The 21,716-nt window shown below is 38.4% G+C and overlaps 3 protein-coding genes across 6 annotated transcripts; 2 read left to right on the forward strand and 1 right to left on the reverse strand.

The window, feature by feature from the left end:
* Positions 1-4,205: 4,205 nt before the first annotated feature.
* s1pr1 (sphingosine-1-phosphate receptor 1) lies at positions 4,206-7,134 on the forward strand. The gene is made up of 2 exons (XM_084117345.1): positions 4,206-4,357; positions 5,238-7,134. Exon 2 carries the CDS (start codon positions 5,438-5,440, stop codon positions 6,524-6,526), a length of 1,089 nt encoding a protein of 362 aa, XP_083973471.1. The 5' UTR covers positions 4,206-4,357; positions 5,238-5,437; the 3' UTR covers positions 6,527-7,134.
* Positions 7,135-9,845: 2,711 nt separating this feature from the next.
* zbtb37 (zinc finger and BTB domain containing 37) lies at positions 9,846-16,018 on the forward strand. The gene is made up of 4 exons (XM_084117419.1): positions 9,846-10,352; positions 11,594-12,564; positions 13,038-13,137; positions 13,381-16,018. Exons 2-4 carry the CDS (start codon positions 11,624-11,626, stop codon positions 13,900-13,902), a joined length of 1,563 nt encoding a protein of 520 aa, XP_083973545.1. The 5' UTR covers positions 9,846-10,352; positions 11,594-11,623; the 3' UTR covers positions 13,903-16,018.
* A 1,493-nt stretch (positions 16,019-17,511) lies between these two features.
* On the reverse strand, positions 17,512-21,672 carry serpinc1 (serpin peptidase inhibitor, clade C (antithrombin), member 1). Of its 4 annotated transcripts, none has more exons than XM_084117421.1 (8): positions 21,386-21,672; positions 20,536-20,897; positions 20,241-20,456; positions 20,026-20,163; positions 19,284-19,502; positions 19,028-19,202; positions 18,642-18,706; positions 17,512-18,521 (listed from the first exon to the last, which is right to left on the reverse strand). In XM_084117421.1, the coding sequence occupies exons 2-8, from the start codon at positions 20,890-20,892 to the stop codon at positions 18,342-18,344; spliced, it is 1,350 nt and encodes a 449-aa protein (XP_083973547.1). In that variant the 5' UTR covers positions 20,893-20,897; positions 21,386-21,672; the 3' UTR covers positions 17,512-18,341. The 4 variants fall into 4 exon arrangements, with proteins under 4 accessions (XP_083973547.1, XP_083973549.1, XP_083973550.1 ...); XM_084117423.1 differs by having other exon boundaries at positions 20,536-20,893; positions 21,386-21,637; XM_084117424.1 differs by having other exon boundaries at positions 20,536-20,946; positions 21,386-21,534.
* Positions 21,673-21,716: the final 44 nt, after the last annotated feature.

Below are 21,716 nucleotides of genomic sequence, written 5' to 3' on the forward strand. Positions count from 1 at the left end.
CTGCTCTATGGTCAGCATATAATGCTGTTTTTATTTTACCCTGCCTCTAATGACTAGGGTCCAGTATCATCTTACATAACATTGGCCAAATCATGCGTACGTGTATGTGTGTTCATGTGTCCTGCGTTTAACCACAAAGTCTTCTTTTGTTCCAGAAAGCCTCAGTAATAAACAGTTCTGCAGAAAGGCTTACACTGAGCTGAATCACGCAGCGGTTGGATTTACCCTGGACAACAAAGACCATGCGGGTGGCTTTCAAGACTCTGGCCTCCACGGTTGTTTCACTTTTCCTCCGGCCCATGAACCATGAAGTGACACCAACGTGATTTGACATGCTTTTTCTTCTCTGAAGTTGGTGGGATGGTCAAAAGTTATGACTTATGTGATATCCTGATTCAAAATGCATATTTAAATATTCTACACATTGGTTTTAAATGGATATAATTTCAGGAACGTCATATTCCTTGTGCAAACTTCTTGACGTTGCAGTAAATACACGTCTATAGGTGTTTAGCTGTTGTCTTGACAAGTGAAGCTCCACAAAAGCAGTCGAGAAACGTCATTATTTGGGAGAAATTCCTTCGTCGACCCAGCTGGGCATGTGGAACTAATTACTGTTGAGGAATTTACACAGCAAGTGAAACCGAGAACGTGTGCTGCATGTCACGCAGCTTGTACGAAATGCTAGCAGTAATGACGTTGTTATGAGCGTCTTCCCGCCTCAGGATTAATGGACGGAACCCAAGGTCAAGAGACGAGGTCACTGGCATATCAGTTAAAGTTAATTAATTACTAATGAATGACTAAACCGGAGCAAATACACAAAGACTCTACCTAGCAAGTGCGCAGTTATTGTCTACGTCACGTGATGTGCTAGCTTTGCCTGTGAGAAGCAAAACGACGTAAGTTATTTTGGGGGGTTTTGGTTGTGAGTAAGAGGACAGAGTTTGACTCTCAGGATTATCATCGGCTCTCAGCGGTTCCGCTCACATCCTTCGACCTGCTGCTGAACTATTTTTTTTGTGGACATTTGCAAAGCTGTTTAATTTTCCTATCTAGGATTTCAAACAAATATATCTGGAATAACAGAAAGAGGAGCTATTTGTGCCGTGTTTCAGTGCGGTCAGAGTGACCTCGGGAACTGAATATAGCTGTCTCACTCGCTTTTCCTTCTTTCTAGGAACAATATGTTTTCTTTATCAGTCACTTTTCCCATATTTGTCAGTTAAATCATGTCAGCCTGTGTAAACCCCTGGACGGCCTTGTTAAAATAGCAGTATCGTGTGTGTGTGTTGGATGGCTGGCAAATGAACAACTCATTTGTTGTTCATTTGTTTTTTCCTGAGATCATATTCCCCAGGAATGCTTTATGAGGTCATTTTGATGTAGTGACTACAAGTTGCAGCCATTTTTATTACCCATGCCTGAAGGGGCACCAGATCTTTACACTTTTTCAAAGACTTTAGACTGTTTTTTAAGTGGCCTACATCTGGATTCAAAGAAAATGTTCTGGGTTTAATATTCAAGTAAAACTCTATCGATAACATCTGTACCAAAAAGATATAGTTTTGAATTGTTTAAATCAATGAATGATTGAATCAATCAATCAATGAATCAATCAATTAGTCAGTCAGTCAGTCAAGTCAAATCAAGTCAATACACCTTCATTTATATAGCGCTTTTAACAATATAGATTGTTTCAAAGCAGCTTTACAGTGATAGTAGGAAATTAAAGTGACAGACATTGTTTTGGCTTTACAGCAGCTCTAGAATAAGTCAGTCAGTCAATCAGTCAATCAGTCAATGAATCAATCAGTCAATGAATCAATGAATCAATGAATCAATCAGTCAGTCAGTTAATCAATCAATCAATCAATCAGTCAATCAATTATCAGTCAGTCAATAAATCAATGAGTCAATCAGTCAGTCACAGTCAGTAAGTCAATTTATTATTAATAATATTTTAAATATTTTAAAAAGTATATGTATTAGTTTTATTTTTAAATGTATTATAATTAAAAGTATTTAAATATGTAAATAATAAATGTATCTATTATTTAAATGTATATTATTATTATTATTATTGTTATTATTATTATTATTAACTTTATTAATTCATTCATTTCAATTTAAATATTTAAATAATAAATGTATTAATTATTTAAATGTTTTTATTATTATTAAAATAATAAATATATGTAATCAATTATTATATGAAACATTAAAAATATCTATGAATAATAATAATAATAATAATAATACAAATATAAAAAACTATTAAATAAATTATTATATAAAATATTAAATAATAAATGTATTAATTTAATCGTTGTTGTTATTATTATTATAATTTAATAAATTATTATTGTTAATAATAATAATAATAATTATTATTATTATTAATAATAATAATTATTATTATTATTATTAATAATAATAATAATTATTATTATTTAATTAATGATAAATTGATAAATATATTTTTTTAAATTGTACTAAATAAGTAGGCTACTAAAAGTCAAAAAAAAAAAAAGTTTTTGCAAAAATGCATTTTTGTTTGTTTCTGTAAACTGAGGGATGAATGGAGTGGAGATGACTTGTTTTTAACCCAGAACTTTTATGTTTTTATTTTTAATGTTTTGCCTCAAAGAGTCATGTGAGCCATGTGATGGAAACAGGATTTGTAATATTTTCTGCGTGGGTCAAACATCCTTTGGATCCACCAATCATCAATTTGGCACTAATTGTAAAGCTTTTTGATCCCGAAATGTGAACTGCAGCTGTAGGGGAAATTCTTGCATAGTAAGTGCCGAAGAATGTACAGATTACTGTTGAAAGACTTATGCGCGAATCGTGCACGATGCTTCGGACACTTTCCACGGAATGTTTACAAAATGGTCCGTTGTAATGTCCGAAAATCATCTGCGTTTTGCAGCATGGGAAGGAATGGGGCGAGGAGTTGACAGGAAACACATGGCATGTTAGGTGAAAGGCTGGGAAGAGGAAAGAAACAAATGTCAAAACCTGTAAAATGTTGTGTAACCACAGTACATACATCATGTGTCATACCAGTGCGCCGTTGCTCAGAATTGGGTTTGAAGAACTTTCTAAGAAGACACACCAAATACTTTCGCCCCCAATGGGACTATTGCCTTTCTCTTTTCTCTGAAGCTGTGAAACAGTACCATAGGTGAAGACAGAGAAACACAATTAAAAATACTGCTCCCTGTTCAACTTTGCTCTCTTCCCACCCCCCAATCCCATATACAGCTGCAGGTTTTCTCACAGCAGCCCCGGGTGTGTGAACTTTGACCCTTTGCAACCTTGACCTCTCGATCTGATCTTTGAAGAGGCTGCCTTAACATGAACAATCGCTCTTGAGGATGTGTCTTTAAGATTCTGTGACTGAACACCCTATTGCAACCACTCAAAAAAAACCTTAGCAACCACCCAGAACACTCTAAAAACCACATAGCAACACCCTAGCAACCACTCAGAACACCCTGGCAACCACCAACAATGAGTCTGTTTCTCTGCGACACATCCGAGAGATTTATGGGTGGATGGATGAACAATGACTTAAGTGTAGCTTAACACTTTTTTGGGGCCACTATATATTCAAAACATTCATAAAAATATCACAAGATGCAGATCACCCCTGACTGGGAATAAATCTATTAATCCAACTATGAAGATGTTCCTTGAAGGTGTAAATCCCTGACATATCAAAGAGCCACAGGCCTCTGGACCTGCAATAGAGCTTTAGGGGCCAGTGAGAGCAGCAGACCTGAACAGACCGGGTAGCGCAAGTGATTAATGCTGAGTTGAAATTAGGGCAAATGGGGGGTAGATGAGCAGTCATGCTTGGCCTGCCCACCCTGTTCAGGTCGTGGTGTTTGGGGTGAGTCTGTACGCAGCTGGGACATTCCCATAGGAAGAAACAAAAGAACAAGGGATATGGGGTTAATCTGAATTTAGCATAATGTGATTTGACATAATACAAATCAGATCAACTTCTGTAATGAACTATAACTATATTATATGAAATATCGTGCCATTCTTTATTATCACAGTGTTTGAAGTTCATTGTTTTGAAATGTCTTGGAGAGCTTTGGATGCTGTGGAATAATAAGAGGGTAATGATTCTGAGGGAAGGGGGAGGGCTATGAAACTGGTGGGCTGAACTGCAGAGGGGAGAATTGGCTGTCCAGTCTCTCTCCAGTCAGAGAAAAATTACCCCTACAATCCTCCACACGAGACTCAAGCGATGCGATAAATACCAAACCTTTGATATCTGGCCATATCGCATCAATATTGCATGATTACACGGTCAAGACGTTTGGTCTGGAGTTTAAAGGTAAGAGAAACTCTTCTTGTCCAATCTTTAATTTTCCGAATGTCATGCGACAGCGATCTTAACCGTCAGTAAGTCTCACGTTTTACTATAAAAGTTAGTAATGGACGGTTATAAATGTTAGTTTATGTTATAACAGAATCTTTTTTTCGTGAATATGACTTTTTTTTTCATCGCGATTTTGACATCTCTTGTCATGTACAAATTCGAGACTGTTAAAATTAGTATTCATAAAATGATATCGAAAATTCAAAGAGCGAATATTTAAAAGGTAACGCATTATTTAGCGCGATTATTCAGTTTTTCTGGGTTTAAGATTTTTTTTTTAAACAAAAAGTAAATTATTAATTTGCTTTGCTTTTAATTTTCTTACATTAGCAATACGTTTTTATATTTACAGTAGGCTATAGGCTGTTTGAAATGTTGCTTTTGATAGAAAAACAGTATAATCGTCTTTAGTTTATATATCTGTTGTGGCATTTCTTGGCATGTCGTCTAAATTTGACATTGCTGAGATTCGTATGAAAAAGAGAACACTGAATATTCCAGTAGCGAATACTGGACATTCGAATAGCGTTCTAATTTAGCGGGATTATTTTAAATTATTAATCGCATTTTCCCTGTGTTCTACATGGAGTGAAACTTTTTTAACAAATGTTTTCATGTAAATGATTCTCTTTTAACGAGTAAATTATTCGTTTAGATAGGCTATTATATATTTTTAATAGTTTTTATCACGTGCTTTTTAATAAATTAATAAATTAATAATTAAACTAGTTTTCAGTGAAGCTGTGTTCATAACATCAAGAAATATAACTATTCTATTATACTAGGCTAATATGCCGTTCCAGTGTTCTAATTTATGGCAATTTATTTCTTCTAGCGTTTTCATGATGCAGTTTTTGGATTTGTGGACCGCATTCATCCTCTGTAAGGATTTTTACCTGACTTGAGAAAACCTTGCTTACATGACATCATACTGAGAGGAGAACTGGATACCCAGCTTCCCAAGTCCACCAGCACCCCTCTGTGGCCTGTGGTGGGTTGCACATTGGATATAAAAGTACCAAGTCAGTGTGAACCATGGATGACCTAATCGCCAGACACTACAACTTCACTGGGAAATTTCGTAATGTCGACAAGGACCCGGGACTCAAAGCGGACTCTGTCGTGTTCATCATCGTGTGCTGCTTCATCATCCTGGAAAATGTTCTGGTTCTCCTCACCATTTGGAGGACCAAGAAATTCCACAAGCCCATGTACTACTTCATCGGGAACTTGGCCTTGTCAGACTTACTGGCCGGGGTTGTTTACACGGCAAACATCTTGCTGTCGGGAGCCAACACGTATAAGTTGACCCCAACGCAGTGGTTCTTCAGGGAAGGGAGTATGTTTGTGGCTCTGGCCGCTTCAGTGTTTAGTCTCTTGGCCATTGCTATCGAGCGACACCTGACCATGCTGAAGATGAAGCTCCACAACAATGGCAAAACGTGCCGGGTCTTCATGCTGATCAGCACCGTGTGGTTCATTGCCGCCATCTTGGGTGGCTTACCCATCATGGGATGGAACTGCATCGAGAGCATGAACAACTGCTCCACAGTTTTGCCTCTCTACCACAAGACCTACATCCTCTTCTGCACCACCGTATTCAGCGTCATCCTCATGGCCATCGTCATCCTGTATGCCCGCATCTACGCCCTGGTCCGCACGCGGAGCCGCAAGCTGGTCTTCCGCAAGGTCTCCAACGGCCGCGGCAGCAACAAGAGTTCGGAGAAGTCCATGGCCCTGCTGAAGACCGTCATCATCGTGTTGAGCTGCTTCATAGCGTGTTGGGCGCCCCTCTTCATCCTGCTCCTGCTCGACGTGGCCTGCCAGATCCGCTCTTGCCCGATCCTCTACAAAGCCGAGTGGTTCCTGGCTCTGGCCGTGCTCAACTCCGCCATGAACCCTCTGATCTACACCCTGACCAGCAACGAGATGCGCCGGGCCTTCATCAAGATGCTCAACTGCGCCGTCTGCTGCCAACCAGCAGGCAAGTTCTCCAGACCCATCATGGGCGCTGAGTTCAGCAGGAGCAAGTCTGACAACTCCTCCCACCCCAATAAGGACGAGCCCGAATACTCGCCCAGGGAAACCATAGTGTCTTCTGGGAATATCACCTCTTCTTCTTAAAGGGACTATCTTCTTCATTTCCGTCTCAATCCATAGCAAGTGTTTGTCTGAATGAGTGTGTCTTCGACGTCCTCGTCGAACGGTAGCGGAGTGTTGGGAGAAACCAGGATTTTTTGGAAACCCCAGCTTGCGCTTACATTTGAGTCTTCTGCTATTCCTGACAGACCACCTGTTGAAACTTTTCCGCAACTTAGGGAAGCACTTAACAAACTGTTATTCATTGCATTGTATTTTTTTTTTTTATCCCAGTCAAATGGATTCCTGTAGACAAGCACTTTTCGGGGAATTGCTCCTTGAGAACCAACATAGGCATTACTGACTCGGTCTAAAATGGATTGATGTGAAACATACTAGCTTTTTATGGTTGTTTGTACTACATTTTTGAAATTAAATTGAAGAAATGCAGTCGAGAGGTACTTGTGTTTCTTTGAGTTAACACTATGGTATTAGGATGTTATTTCGCCCCTGATCCAGAATGTATTTTGTAAATGTATTTGTTTTTTCTTCACCTTTCAACAAATAAACTGTTGTTGTAGAAGAGTGTGCATGTACATTAGCTGTCAATATTAATTTATCTTGAAACAGTTCCAATAAATTTGAAACTTGGAGGGATGGAACTAAGTGTTGTGTTTATTAATTGTAAATATATTTTATTATTTTACTTTGATAGTACGCCATGTATTATAGCTTGTGCACATTGATCTGCTCTGCCACCCAGTTTTGTCTTTGCTGGGTTGCATGGCTCAACTCTAATGAAATTAATCTGATGGAATGGAAAGATCCAGAGAATTTAAGATTACATTTTCTGATGGCATGTCACAATAAAACAGAATTCCAGCTGGTTTATTAATGTACAGGCTTCTATTTATCCATATGTTCCTCATACATACAATCAAATCATGAGCCAGTTTTATCCTCTGTTCACTGTTGCACATTGTAACATCTAGCCTGTGTTTTTGTTCTGTTAGTTGTTAATAAATATTGTCGATGAAAAAGAAATCAAAGGTGTGATTTATATTTGATGTATTTGATGTTTTGTTTAGTATTTAGAATTCTAGAAGTTTGAGACCATGCAGAATCAAATTTCTGGAAATAAAGTTAAAAAAAAAACGTATTGGACAAAAAGGTCAGATAACCTTCTATTGAAGCTTAAAATGCTCTTTGCATCATTCTCAAATAATTCTGGAGAACATTATCATCAGGTTTGACACAAAACCATCAGCTGCTACTGTCCATGCTACTATTAAAGAAAATATTTTGAAGAATGCCAGTAACCAAACAGTTGATGGGCCCCACTGACTTCCATAATATGGAAAAAGAAAATACTATGGAAGTCAATGGGGACCAAAAACAGTTTGGTTACCGAGATTCTTCAAAATATCTTCTGTGTTCAACAGAAGAAAGAAACTCATACAGGTTTGAAACAACTTGAAGGTGAGTAAATAATGACATTTTGGGTGAACTATCCCTTTAAGGCAGATACTGAATACCGGGACATGCTGTTTTTATTATATTTTTTATTATATGAACTATTTCAATTTCTATTTGTTATGCTGAGGATATAATTTGTAATTAAACATAAATCTATCTATCTATCTATCTATCTATCTATCTATCTATCTATCTATCTATCTATCTATCTATCTATCTATCTATCTATCTATCTATCTATCTATCTATCTATCTATCCATCCATCCATCCATCCATCCATCCATCCATCCATCCATCCATCCATCCATCCATCCATCCATCCATCTATCTATCTATCATATGAACTATTTCAAGTTAAACTCAATTTGTTATGCTGAGGATATAATTTGTAATTAAACATCTATCTATCTATCTATCTATCTATCTATCTATCTATCTATCTATCTATCTATCTATCTATCTATCTATCTATCTATCTATCTATCTATCTATCTATCTATCTATCTCTCTCTCTCTCTCTCTCTCTCTCTCTATATATATATATATATTGCATTTAGAAAAAATAAGCATTTTTACAAGTGTAATAGACTTTTGGACCCCATTGAATTTTAATTAAACAATAATGGTTAAATAGATACACTTAAATTATATGACTATTTAATAACTCCTAAAGATCACAAAATTAAAAATAATAAAAATGAATGTAAATGTAACTGATTCATTCACAGTGGCAAAAATGTTCACATTTATGAGCAAAGAGCGCCACCTACTGTATAGGCTACCTGCTGAAATGGCAACGTCCTAACTTTTATCACTGTAATACACGATTTTCATAAATAATAATAATAATTCATTCGAAAAGCTTAAGTGCTTATCATGTACACATTTACACTGAAATAAAACACATTTACATTTAAATGGATGATATCATAGTACGATTTTTATGACATTAATATTCTAGATAATTACCATGCAAGTATGAGCATGCAGATAATTTGTTGTTTGACCTTAGATGTACATTGTTTATCCTTTATACATCCATAAAGCCTATATTTTAATCTAAAATCTTGATAAAAAAAAGACGCATGTTATGAATAAACCCTTTTAGTTTTTTAGTTTTTTTATAGGCCTACCTAAAACGCATTTTCCCCTCAGTTATCGTTATACTTATTGGGCTAATATTTTTCTAATAATAACGCAAATTAAAATGGAATTTCATTACTGATGAAGAAAATGTAGAAAAAACTCTTCAAATTTATAAAATAGAATGTAGAAATGATAGAAATTATTGTGACAAGTTAAATGGATAGAAACAAAGATGTTGATAATACAATGATGAAAACATTTTTTACAGTGAACCAAAGCATTACCATGACAATGAACACAATAATTCAATATTGCAATAATTTGAATATGATTGTGAACACAATGCAAATAATGGATGGCAAGGTATGAATAATGGATGAATTACCTAAAGAGTTTATTTTAGTTAGGACATGACTAATATTTTTTTTCATGGGTTCAATGGGTTCAGTTTGATTGATGTCATGGAATAGGCCTGCATTGCCCTACAAGAGTTTATTTTACATGTGCGTAATTTATCCATCAAATGCAAAAATATTAATGTTTATAACAGCATACAGTATTTCAGCAAGTAAATGTCTCTTCGTTTATATCTTTATACTCCCACTCCCACATACAATAGAGGAGGAAACTGTCACCAAAAAATGCAACCAAACTCTTTACCCAGTTTAACGGCGATGGTAAAGCAAAGCATCATGGGAGCATAGTCCTTTTCGCCGAGTTTCCCCATTGCTAGTTGCTATGGCTGCGAAGCGACAGAACTACATTTCCCAGAATGCCGTTTTCTGTACATTGGCTCATGTTATACATGGGGGAATAAGAGAGCGGCGGAGGAACCGAAAGCGACAGCAGAATCCCTGGCGATAAGTATAGCGATTAAAAGCGATCGTGAAATGGGGGGAATTCAATGCCAAATTACTCAAAACAGGGTGTCGTAAAAGGAAACTCGCATTTTGGCATTGTATTTTTTAAATATAAATTTGGCGTGGACCGGGGTAAGGCACCTCCCTGTCTTCTCTGCGCCGGGGTGTGTGCGTGTTTTTCGGGTAGGCTTCATCGCATCACCGCGCTGCAGTGTGTTACTGGAACCGAACTGAGGTGCCACGCCGCCGGTTACAGCTGCCCTGCGTCGTCGCCCGATACTATGTCAAAAACAGAGAGAGACAAAGTAACACTGCGAATCAAACATACTGACCTATGCAATGAAAAAATGGCAACTTTGCTCTCTAACAGCTGTGGTTTGTAGACATAAAGAAGTGCAACTGTGCCGAAAAATAGAGTGGAGCGATTTTTGTGCCTGGTAATAAAAAGGTGAGGTAAAGAAATTGCATCTCACTGCAAATGTAACTTTCTTTAAAAAAAAGAAAGAAAAAAAAAAGTCAATGCTACGGTTTAATTGCATAGCTACAGAATATTATTATTGAAATATGTACGTATGGTGTTTGTGAAACTGCTTGTAATTGCATAAGCTTGTAATTGAACAGGTTGTTGTCATTGCTGCTGTTAACCCATACATTTAGTTATCCATCATTCATTATTGTAATACAAGTTTTTCAACATGTTACATTGTAATGTAAAGTGTTACAAAAATATCTTGTCAATTGCTGAAGGTGAAATGTAAAATTTCTGTCCATATTCATGTCCATTGACCGAGAGCTACACAGGGTCACTTATAGTGGAATTTTGTATTTGCACTGCATATTGCTTGGGTAACAAATGCACAGTTATATGACTTTACAGGAAGTAGGAAAGGGAAATGTACCCACAAGTCATGTTGTACCACATCGAAAATGTGTCTTGGGTATGCATGCTTTGCTACAGTTCTGAATGAAAATGCCAGTTACATTTGTTTTAGCCAAACATATTCTGTGTCCAAAATCCCATACTATCAGAGTGTGTACTATTTTGATGAATAATTGACTAGGCTGACCAACATTCTTGGTACCTGTAGCTCTTACCCGTCTAACTATTTTTATTTGTCAGCTTTCTGACAGCTCCTCAGTTTCATAAGACTTACGGGACAGGAAGGTGGCCCTTGACTGCACACCTCAGTACTAGCTAACTGCAGTTGTAATCTGTCTACTACCCAAAATTTTCACCTACTGTTTCATGAATACTGCATATTCAGACACAATGCTCATTTGACATACTGCCTTTTGCATATTTCTTAATTAAAAAGATGTGCTGTTTGTATGGTAATGCATATTCACTTCTATAAGTTGACCCCAGCTATACTTTTCAAACAGGTTTCCTGAACACTCCCATCGACCATTGGTCGGCTGAACAGATAGTCTCGCCCTAACTCGTGCCACAGAAAGACAGTGTTCATACTTTTTGTGGGAATCAACCTTCGAATGGTTAACTTAATAGTTTTCTCTGTATATAAATTTGGGATAGGAGAAAGTACTTTCATACTCATCACCTGTAACATTGTTTGCTAATAATGCAGATTAAGTTTGGGATGTTGTAATGGATTTTTATTGCTGACATGCTCAAAAAGTCCAACTGTGTCTTGTCCAGTATCCTAAACGTTTCTTGTTTTTTGTCAGCAGCTTTGAAAAGCAACGCAATAGGCAGCCCGCATGGAACGAGCAGGAAGCATTCAACTTGATATTCCAGACTTCAGCAACTCCGTCCTGTCGCACCTGAACCAGTTGCGAATACAGGGCCGTCTGTGTGACATTGTGGTCAATGTTCAGGGCCACAGTTTTCGTGCCCACAAGGTGGTCCTCGCTGCCAGCTCCCCTTACTTTAGGGACCACATGTCACTGAGCGAGATGAGCACCGTGTCGATATCAGTGATCCGCAACCCAACCGTGTTTGAACAGCTCCTTTCCTTTTGCTACACGGGACGCTTGTGCTTGCAGCTTGCAGATATCATCAGCTACCTGACGGCTGCCAGCTTCCTCCAAATGCAGCACATTATTGACCGCTGCACCCAGATTTTAGAGGGAATTCACTTTAAAATCAGTCTATCGGATGTGGAGGAGGAGCTCGGAAATGGGGCCCACAGGACCACCAATCAAACCATTGAGTCAGGAAGAGTTGGGACGGCGCTAGGTGGGTCCCGCTCCCTAAGTCCAAGACATACCAACTCCCGATTGATCAACACTGGGGTGATCAACATCCGTGATGTGAGGGAAGTCCGAGAGATCAGTCCCCCTGGGGAGTCCATGAGTCCCCAGATAGTGGAGCACAGCGGCATTAGCTCGGAGGAGGTGGGATCTGGGAAAGAGCCCATTCTCCGTATTAACCGAGCCGGGCAATGGTATGTCGAGACAGGGACTGAGATGGAGAGAGGTGGAGAGGAGAATGTGCGGATGGTGGAGGGGTTTCGAATTAAGACGGAAAGGATGGAGGAGTGGATGGGGGCAGAGACTCAGGCATCGGCAGAAGAGGGCAGTGGGGCCGAGGAGGGTCCGACAGTGATGATTGACACCTCAGGACGCAGCACACTGGTGCAGGAAGGAGGAAGAGGCGGGAAAGGTTCTCAGCCGTCCAGTAGCTTCAGTGAAACAGAGAGGTGTGTAAAATCTTTTGGAAGTTCACTTTCACTGTCAAAAGGAAATAAAAATGTACCCTATTTAAATTTTTATATTCATTCCTTGTCTTATTGCACATAATTCATCAGTTCATGTTATTCCAAAGAAATTCTTTCTTTATTTTCCTTTATCAAAATGTAATACCTCTTCTATCTCTTTTGACTTGTGTCACCAAGCCATCTTACTTCTCAGCCCCTCGCCTTCAAACATTTTTCATGATCCAGACAATTCTAGGTGGATAAAATCTAATAAGTCACAGTCTACATTTTGTTTTTGTATTGTATAAGTATCCCATTCCACTCTCAAATATGGCATATTGGATGGAGTTACAAACATTTTCATGTTGCTTTTAAGGTTTGAAAAATCCAGGTGTGACGCTTTAAAATGTGCTACATTTTATTTTGTCAACATGTGTACTGTAAAAGATGTAACCCGTTATGCGGTTTTCTTTCAGATTTAGTCCAACAGGAAGTGTGGTGGTAATGGCTGATCGCCAGAGAGCCAAGAGTGAGTCCCCAGGAAGAGTCGACGATCAGAGACTCCCCACCTCACAGGTTGGGCATCCTAAATGTAGAAGACTTGATCAAGAATCGACCTTTACACTTACTTGGTTTCAAATTAATATCAGTGAAGCACACCTTATTAAGCAAATAAGAAACTATAGATTGGTTACATTGTTCAGAACAGGTGGAGTGCCTAAGTTAGCAACAATTTGAGTCAATTCAATTTGAATTTCAATGTGGAAATTGGGTGGGGATCATGAAAACAAACAATGACCTCTCACCTTTCCCTTACAGGGAGAGGAACAAGCTGTGTTTGACATGGGGGGATACGAGGAGTACCTACGAGAACAGGTAGGTGACCGGTGGTTCCGCTACAACCCCCGTCTCACCTGCATTTACTGCTGCAAGTCCTTCAACCAGAAGGGCAGCCTAGATCGTCACATGCGCCTACACATGGGCATTACCCCCTTCGTCTGTCGAATCTGCGGGAAGAAGTACACCCGCAAGGACCAACTCGAGTACCACATCCGTAAGCACACAGGAAACAAGCCCTTTCATTGCCATGTCTGCGGCAAGAGCTTCCCGTTCCAGGCTATTCTCAACCAGCACTTCCGCAAGAACCATCCAGGCTGCGCTCCACAGGAGGTGTCCCACAGTGCCTCGCCCGAGACCACCACGGTCACCCCCCGTGGAGGCCAGAACGAAGATGAGTCGCCCTCCCAGGAAGAAGGCGAGGGCAATGGTGGAGGGGGAGGCGCCGGCTCATCCTTCGGAGAAGGGGTCCAACCTTCAGTATCCACCACTGGGCCCGACTGAAACCCTTCAAAGGAAAACATTGCAAGTTTAGGGAGACACAGGACAGTGGGGTGCAACAGGACCTTTTCTCGAGAGATCCCTCTGTCCCTTGTCTCCCGCCATCCACACTGAAATTGCAAGCTGGAAGGAGTTGAGCGAGCAGGAGGTTCTCTCAGCTGCTGTCAACAAGGAACGGATAAAAAGGGAGAGTCTTCTGCGTCCTACTGGGACAAAGATCCTCTATTTTTTTCATGATAACAAAAGATGCAAGGAACAGTTTGCTAGGAATAGTATACTCTAGGGATTTATAAATGGTATTTCCGCTTTAAACCGCATCTACCTTCACCATACAAACTGAACAGAACGTCAATATATGAAGACAAGCCACACTCCAACAACCTCACACACCACTGGATGCAGTGATTTTTGTTTTCTTTCTTTTTGTTTTTAGTCTTTCCTGTCTTTTATATGTTACTTTTTTATATTTTTGTACTACTACAAATCTTTCAGGATAAACAAAAAGAGAAGCTCTAGCCACGATTTGGTCAAATTGCGTTGAAATTGCCAAACTTCTCTGTGCCAGAAGATGAGTTTTAAAATGAGAGGACATCGTAGTCCTTCGCTACTTTGCCTTGAGACAATCTTGATAAAATTAATCTGGGGTTAGACGTTGCGCTCCCCAGCCATGGCAAGCTTAGGAAAACGGGTTCAGTTTTTTATTAGGGACCCTCAGGTCTGATCTAACATCAGATTCTTGATTTATTTTTTTCGTTTTTGTGTTAAGTGCCGATCCGGCCTGCCATAAAACCGAAACACATTTCTCACACTCAACGTAAGGAAATTGTTGCAAGTAGTTGTAGAACTTTGGGTTTATAACAAGAAACACTCAGATCATATTATTTTACTGTTTAATGTTGGTGGTAATACTGTGATATAGGCACGCTGTTGAAAAGATGATGGTAGAGGATAGCAGTTACATACTTTATTTATTCACATTTAATTCCTGTTAAGGCCTTCATACATCTCCGAGCTCAACAACTCAGCTGCTGAATGTTGACGATACAGTGATCTAAAACACAGGAAATTCTTCAACCTCAGATAAGCTACAATAGACCGCTCAGTTACCTCTCTCTCACATCACTACGCAATACCGATCTGTCGCACGCAAATGCGTGGATGCACTCGGCCGAATTTTATGTTCATTGTTTTTTTTCTTTTCATACTTTTTAACTGCTTATAAGTCGCTCATTGAGATTCGCAAGTCTCACCAACTTGTTTTACTGGTCTGACGATATTTTGTTTGAGCAGGGGGAAGGGGTCTCTCAGAGGGCGTAACCTTCTTCCTTTTTTATGTCAAGAATTGCAGGCTTTGTTGTCGATGCCGTTTAGGAAAACGGAAACCGTATGTCTGTGATGACTGGGAAACGTTGAAATGCCACGGAATGACTTTGAGTGTAAGATTTCCCTTCATCTGATGGAAGGCACTTTAACCTTGGGGTCAAGTGCATTTACACTTGGCTTATGAACAGATGTTTCCAGCTGGTGCTATGACGTGAATTTACTGAAGCTTTCAGTAACCAAAGGAACTGACATTTATTATGGAAGTTCTAAACCATTAAGATTTGGAGGGCTAAGAGGGGGAAAAAAGAGATTACATCAGGCACTTAAAGAAGGGGTGGGGGTGTTTTTTGTTTTGTTTTTAGAATATTTGTATATCTATATACATGTCACTTATGCATATTTAGACAAATTTATACTTGTAATAACTATACGGAGACAGTTTCTAGAACGATCAACAAAAGCAAAGGTGTTTTAAGCGAAAGTAAAGCTGTTATCATTTTTATAAGGCTGTGAATCACACTTGGTTGTGACTGATTTTTTAGGAAAGGTTTGATGCATATTATAAAAATCAGCTACTGATGTTTCCAATAGGGATTTTGTGCACCTCACTTCATATCAACACTTACTTTTACCCTTACTCACATCTGTGAACACAGGTCAGCAGGTAAACACTTACAAAAATCAGGAACTCACTGTTTACTTTTTGTGTTTACCTTTTTGGGTTATACCAAGCCGATTTTCTTACTTGGAATTCTAGCTCGGGGTAACTTGGGTCAGCAAATTTCACAAGTGCAGCAAAAAAAAAAAAAAAAAAAAAAACATGCATATGATCATTTTCTCTCAGTGTAAATACCCATGCTTCAGAAGCAGTGGCAGTGAATTACAATCCTGAAACTGTATAATTTGACATTTGTTGTACAGTACAGAACCCAGGTAAAGAGCATGTTGATATTGCTATTTTATTTGTCACAATGCAACCTCATGATAATAGAAAAGGGCAAATGATTTTGTCTGTAAACAACATAATCATAACCTAATATGTTACAATATATCAAGAAAATAGGTTATTTTTATGGCCTTTAATTTTAAATTTAGATTTGGGGCATGGGCCTGTTTTGTGTATGCCAATCATATAAGGGTGATAGTGTTTTAAATTATCTCTATGTGAATGAATTAATTGCAATTTAATAAGGGATCTATATCTGTAATCAGTCATTCCAATTATTGTACTGCACATTTTAGCAGTCTAAATTTAATCGTATTAATTTGAGTTTTAGGGCTAATGATAACTTTCAGCATGTTTTCCCTTTGTTGACCTTCAAAACATTGATGGTTGACCAACCTGCCCGTTTGTCTTTCATTTTAAACGATATTATTCATTCAAATATTATGTGTTTGGCTTCTGTATTTGTTTTTCAAGCTTTAAATAACATGACAGAGGATAGATGTGTTGCTACAGTGTATATATTAGGCTGTAATATTTAATGTTTCTGTATGACAATACATCTACTGCAGTTTATTGGCATTGACTGAACAAGTCATGCGTAACCAAATTATGTCTAATCCTAACACAGTGTTACTGAATGTGTGGAACTACATTCGAAGCAATATTTCACCCCATTTCCAAAATTGCCAAGTTGCTTTCAGATGAAGTGGGGAATTAAAACACACCATAACAATCACAACATCTTATAAAACGTTGTGCAAATGTTGACCAGTTGATTTTGACTAGAAAAAAATCATGTGTCCTGGATTTGTAAAGCAATTATGCATATTGGCAAATGTGATCAAATGTGTTTCAGCGATTACATTTACCTCATGGTTTTTTGTTAGTTTGGTTTTTCATGGTCTGGCTTGTGAAAAGTGATACAGTGCATGTCTCTACTTAGTTTTTTGGGTAGACCGAATGACAACACTGAGCCATATTTACAGAGTTTGTTCAGTCTTGTCGCAAGTCCCTCTGGAGCGAATATTTTGTACATGCAGCACATTTCAGAAGTGGACACTTCAATGCAAATAGCCTACTTATATATTTCAACACTTAGTCTGTCTGAATAAGCAAGCAAATGTGATGCATTGTCAAAAAAAGTTGTCAGTTGTTTTCTTACCTCAAAAGAGTCTTTGTACAAGGAAACAAGACATTGTTTTTCAGTAGAATTTGTTTATTTGCATGTTGTCTGTCTTTTGTAATGGCCAAACATATAGACATTTCCAGGCATCTAAATTTGCACCAAGAGAAGCCAAAATATTGACATTCACGATTTGTCTTGCTATATTGTTTTATCTTGCAAAAAGCAATATAGTCTTTCCATGTGTCTTATATTTTAATCACTTTAATTTAAATCATACTTAAGAAAATATTTTATTTTACATAACCATGAAATAAAACAAAATATAATAGGTATTTTATTCTTGGAAATAAAAAGTCAAATTCCAAAACATGAGCATTATTATCTTAGAAGTCAATTTCTCTGATTTTATTTGCAAACCAATATATTTATTGAAATAGTAAATATGTTTAAAAAATTTAGAAATTATATTCATATGCGATTAAGGTATAATTGCTTGTTTGAAATTAATCAGAGTTTAATGATTAGTTAATTTTAGACTTTTCACATTTAAAAAGGTACAGGAATCAAAAAAGATTAATCATTATTAATGTGAATGCCATTTTCACAATAACCACTATGTTTTTTTTCCTCACTGGCAGTGTGTCAAGTCCATTCTTCTAAATAGAAATAAAGCACTTTAAGTGTAACTGTGAAGGATTTTCGATTATGTTCTTTAAATGTATAATTATGTAAGCCCAGATTGTGTGATACTGCTAAACCCAAATTTCTAATATGAAAAAATAAACCTGTTTTATCCTTGTTCTGTGCCTGTACATAGTGTTTTTAATTATTTATTTTTCAAATCCTATTTGCATCTTCTTGCTCCTCAATGTGTTTGTTTCCAGTTCTTGCTTGGTGGACGGACAAAAACAACATAGTTACAAATTCAATCCTCATTATTAAGCAATAAGGCAAGAAACAAGGCAGCCTTGTCAAGTTAAAAATTAGCCACAAGGATGATCAATAACCGTCCTCAGCCTGTCCTGTCAAATCCATATCCAATCCATATTAGCTGCTCCCACAAGGATTTGCGACTCGGCCGGTGAAGATCAAGGCGTTGATACTGGACTCACGGATCAGCAGAAGGAAGGGCTGGTCCGCAACAAAATAATCCCGGAAGATGTTTAAGGAACGTCCGGTAGCCACTACTGCTGTGGCGGCAGCCGCCTCACTACCTTCCTCATTCACCTGAAGAATGGGAAAATCAGGCCGTTGACTAAGAAACTGGGTAAACTTTCTTGCAATGCGGTATTGCAAATCATAAAAAGATGGTACTTGATTTTACAAAAATTACTGAATGCGTCTTACCTCAAGGAAGGCCTTATGGTAGGCGTCAGAGATGTACAAGTTGGGCCCATCACCGGCAACCATTCCTAGTGCAACATGTCATGGGGAAATATTATTGTGCAGTCATCAACTCAATAGTTCACCCTGACAATGACAATCCTGCATTTTTCCAAACTCATATGATGTTTATGTCTCCATGGTACACACTTCCATACAGCAAAAGTTCATAGTAATCACACCAAGATCCCTAAAGAACCATAATGTGCTCTAGTCTTATGAAGCTTTTAGGTTCTACAGAAGGAAGAAAGTCATACAAGTTTGGAATGACATGATGACAAAAGGTTAATTTTGGGGTGAACTATTCCTAAACAATAGCAACAAGTTTTCTTATCAACCTAATGTCATACCTGGGAGACTGGCATCTTCTGGACTAAAAAGATCTTCAAGTCCCATTTTTGTCAGCTGCTCTTTGAGGCTGAAGCTGTCCTCGATACGGAAACGAGGAACCTGCACTGAAACTGTGGTCTCTTTCATGGCATGTATCCAACCAACAAGTTTCTTGAGGGTCATATTTGCCACCACCTTAATTGGATGAAGTTTTGTTATGTAGGACTACAGAACAAAATCTTTAAGGAAAACATTTATTGTTTATAATCGACTTACTTCCGACAGGGTTATACCATCAGTAGGTAATATGAGCACCATTGTGATGTCACCACCATTGTAGGGCAATTCAAGGATCTTCACTTTGTCATCACTGATTTTTGCGTACTGGAATTTCCTCTCTTGGTACATCATGGAAACAGGACACTTGTGTGTCTTGCTAACATGAAAGTCTGACTTTATGACATTTTGCTTATCAAACTTGTGTTTCCATTGACCCTGGAACGCAAAAAAACAGATTGTACAGAGTTCACAAGTCAGAGGGTCCAATAATGCTCCTGGAGGACCACTTTCCTGCAGAGTTCAGCTCAACAAACCTGCCTGGATGTTTGTAGTGAGCCTGAAGACCTTGATTAGCTGGTTCAGGTGTGTTTAATTAGGGTTGGATCTAAAGGTGAGTTCACGCTATGTCGTACTTATACCGTAACGATTCTGAACTGTAAAAAGCCTTCTTGTGCTTGTAGAACTTGTAATTACAACGGGTAAACTCGTCATTTTCTGAGAGCTATGACTTGTACCGCCTGACCACTGTAGATTTAAAGTGTGTTCGACTTGAAGCAGTGCTGTTCAGACCGATCTGTGTACGACAAAAGGAGTACCTAGCATATGGAGCTTTATTTACGGTAATTACGGCATGGCGTGAACGCAGCATAAACTCTGCCCTACAGGTGCAGGATTTGACACCACTGTCATAGGTGGAAAAATTGAATTTTAATAGGTATCTCTCTACATCCTCGCTTACTTTGAAGTAAATCGCGTTGACCAAGACTAATATGGTGTTGTAGTCTATTGAATCTTCAGGCAGGGTGTCTTTTATTCGGTTCTCCGTCTTGTTGGCAATCCATTCATTTATCGCCAGCCTCGAAACATCTGGTTGCTCCTAGAGGGCGAAACTTGAATCATTAGTATAAAGTCAAGGATCAGATACCCTACATTAGGCACTTATGGAAACGTAACCTTGAAATTGAGAGGCATCAACTTGGCTCCGTAGACCATCTCGCTGATGTGCTGGAAGGACTCATTAAAAAGCGTAGATTTGTCTCCAAACAAACGGTTTGCAGAGATCAGTTCTGTCGTCTCATGCTTTTTGCGGTATAGTCGACAGTTCAACTTGGCGAAGAAGTAGTGAACCTGGTCTGACGTCTTTTCCTTTATCGAATCGAACCGAAACACCTACATGTTAAGGATAGAGAAGTTGTTGACCTGCTCAAATGATCGATCTTTATTTGAAGTTACAATTTCTTGACCTTACTTTCATGAGCTGCTCCAGTGTGGTGTTACAAGCCCCTAGCTTCGTCATGGCGAAAGCTGTTGATATACTAATCGGCGACAGAAAGATGTTTTCATCGCTGGACTTTCCTTCGGCAAGCTGCTTGAAAAACGAGATGGCGAAGAGGCTGTTGGCTTTGGACAGTTCCCACACTCGAGGGTTGGTGCCAGCTGGGATCTTCTCAGGATCTTTGGTTGGTTGTATCTCAAGATCTGGTTTGCGGTAAATGCACATTGGCTCCAATAGGTCTTTGGGCTTTGCGGTGCAGATATCTTTGGTTGCCTGGACCAAACAGAAGGCAAGTACCCACAAAGCCCACGTACATGCCAACAACTTCATCCTACCTGAGGTTGAATGGGAACCCAGCCCAGGAAAAGTAGTTCAGTGCAAGTTCTGGTGGTCAGTCAAGTCATGGAATCATGTGATACAATGTCTGTTGCGAATTCGGAAGAGATTTTTTAAATGTATACTTTGTAGGTTTGCTCTTTACTAACTTGTTAAAATCAAATCTGCATTGTTAATAGATTGCGCATAAAAATCCACAATGTTTACAAAGAAATAAACATTCGAAGTTTTAGCATAGCGGAGATAATTTCGTCAATTTTGAACTTTATTAATCATACATGGCTAGTTTCCCAATCACAAATTAAGGTTCAGTCGGACTTAAATTTTACTACCAATGGATGAATTACTAATAAAGATCCACTTTATACTTGGATCGTGTCTGAGGTAAGAAAAGTAAACGAATGGGCAAAAAACTTTTACAACTGTTCCAACAAAACTGCTCATTTTTATCATGATATTCATTGCATTTATGAATCTTTCCACTTACCTGATGTTGTAGTGTTTTTTTTTCCTTTTTAAAGACCAGTTTTGGGGCAATGAGGTACTAAAGTAAGCAGCCAAGTGAAGAAAAACACTCTCTGGATAGGTCAGTGCCCTTAAGAGTAGCTACTGGAGTGACTAGAGATGAATTTACTCAGGACAACCTTTGAGCTATTGATTGGTTTTGTTAGGTTAGACCTAAGCAAAGCAACTATGATTTATAATGTGGAACCCGTTCAAAACAACCATTGTTATAAAGAACAATTTCAGTCTAAATCTGTACATCAAATGCCTTTTGAGGTCTAAGGTGAAACTATTTTGTTGGCGACAGTGGTAAA

The sequence above is a fragment of the Abramis brama genome, assembly GCF_963993115.1.
Source record: "Abramis brama genome assembly, chromosome: 6".
Classification (NCBI taxonomy): domain Eukaryota; kingdom Metazoa; phylum Chordata; class Actinopteri; order Cypriniformes; family Leuciscidae; genus Abramis; species Abramis brama.

What these genes read in the sequence shown, in the direction of transcription:
- s1pr1 (XM_084117345.1), top strand. Translation starts at nt 5,438, where the DNA reads ATGGATGACCTAATCGCCAGACACTACAACTTCACTGGGAAATTTCGT.
- serpinc1 (XM_084117421.1), bottom strand. Translation starts at nt 20,892, where the DNA reads ATGAAGTTGTTGGCATGTACGTGGGCTTTGTGGGTACTTGCCTTCTGT. An exon ending in CACTGGAGCAGCTCATGAAA is followed by an intron (nt 20,457 to 20,535) that starts GTAAGGTCAAGA and finishes CTTAACATGTAG; the next exon opens with GTGTTTCGGTTCGATTCGAT. An exon ending in TGATGCCTCTCAATTTCAAG is followed by an intron (nt 20,164 to 20,240) that starts GTTACGTTTCCA and finishes TTCGCCCTCTAG; the next exon opens with GAGCAACCAGATGTTTCGAG.
- zbtb37 (XM_084117419.1), top strand. Translation starts at nt 11,624, where the DNA reads ATGGAACGAGCAGGAAGCATTCAACTTGATATTCCAGACTTCAGCAAC. An exon ending in AGCTTCAGTGAAACAGAGAG is followed by an intron (nt 12,565 to 13,037) that starts GTGTGTAAAATC and finishes GTTTTCTTTCAG; the next exon opens with ATTTAGTCCAACAGGAAGTG. An exon ending in AGAGACTCCCCACCTCACAG is followed by an intron (nt 13,138 to 13,380) that starts GTTGGGCATCCT and finishes TTTCCCTTACAG; the next exon opens with GGAGAGGAACAAGCTGTGTT.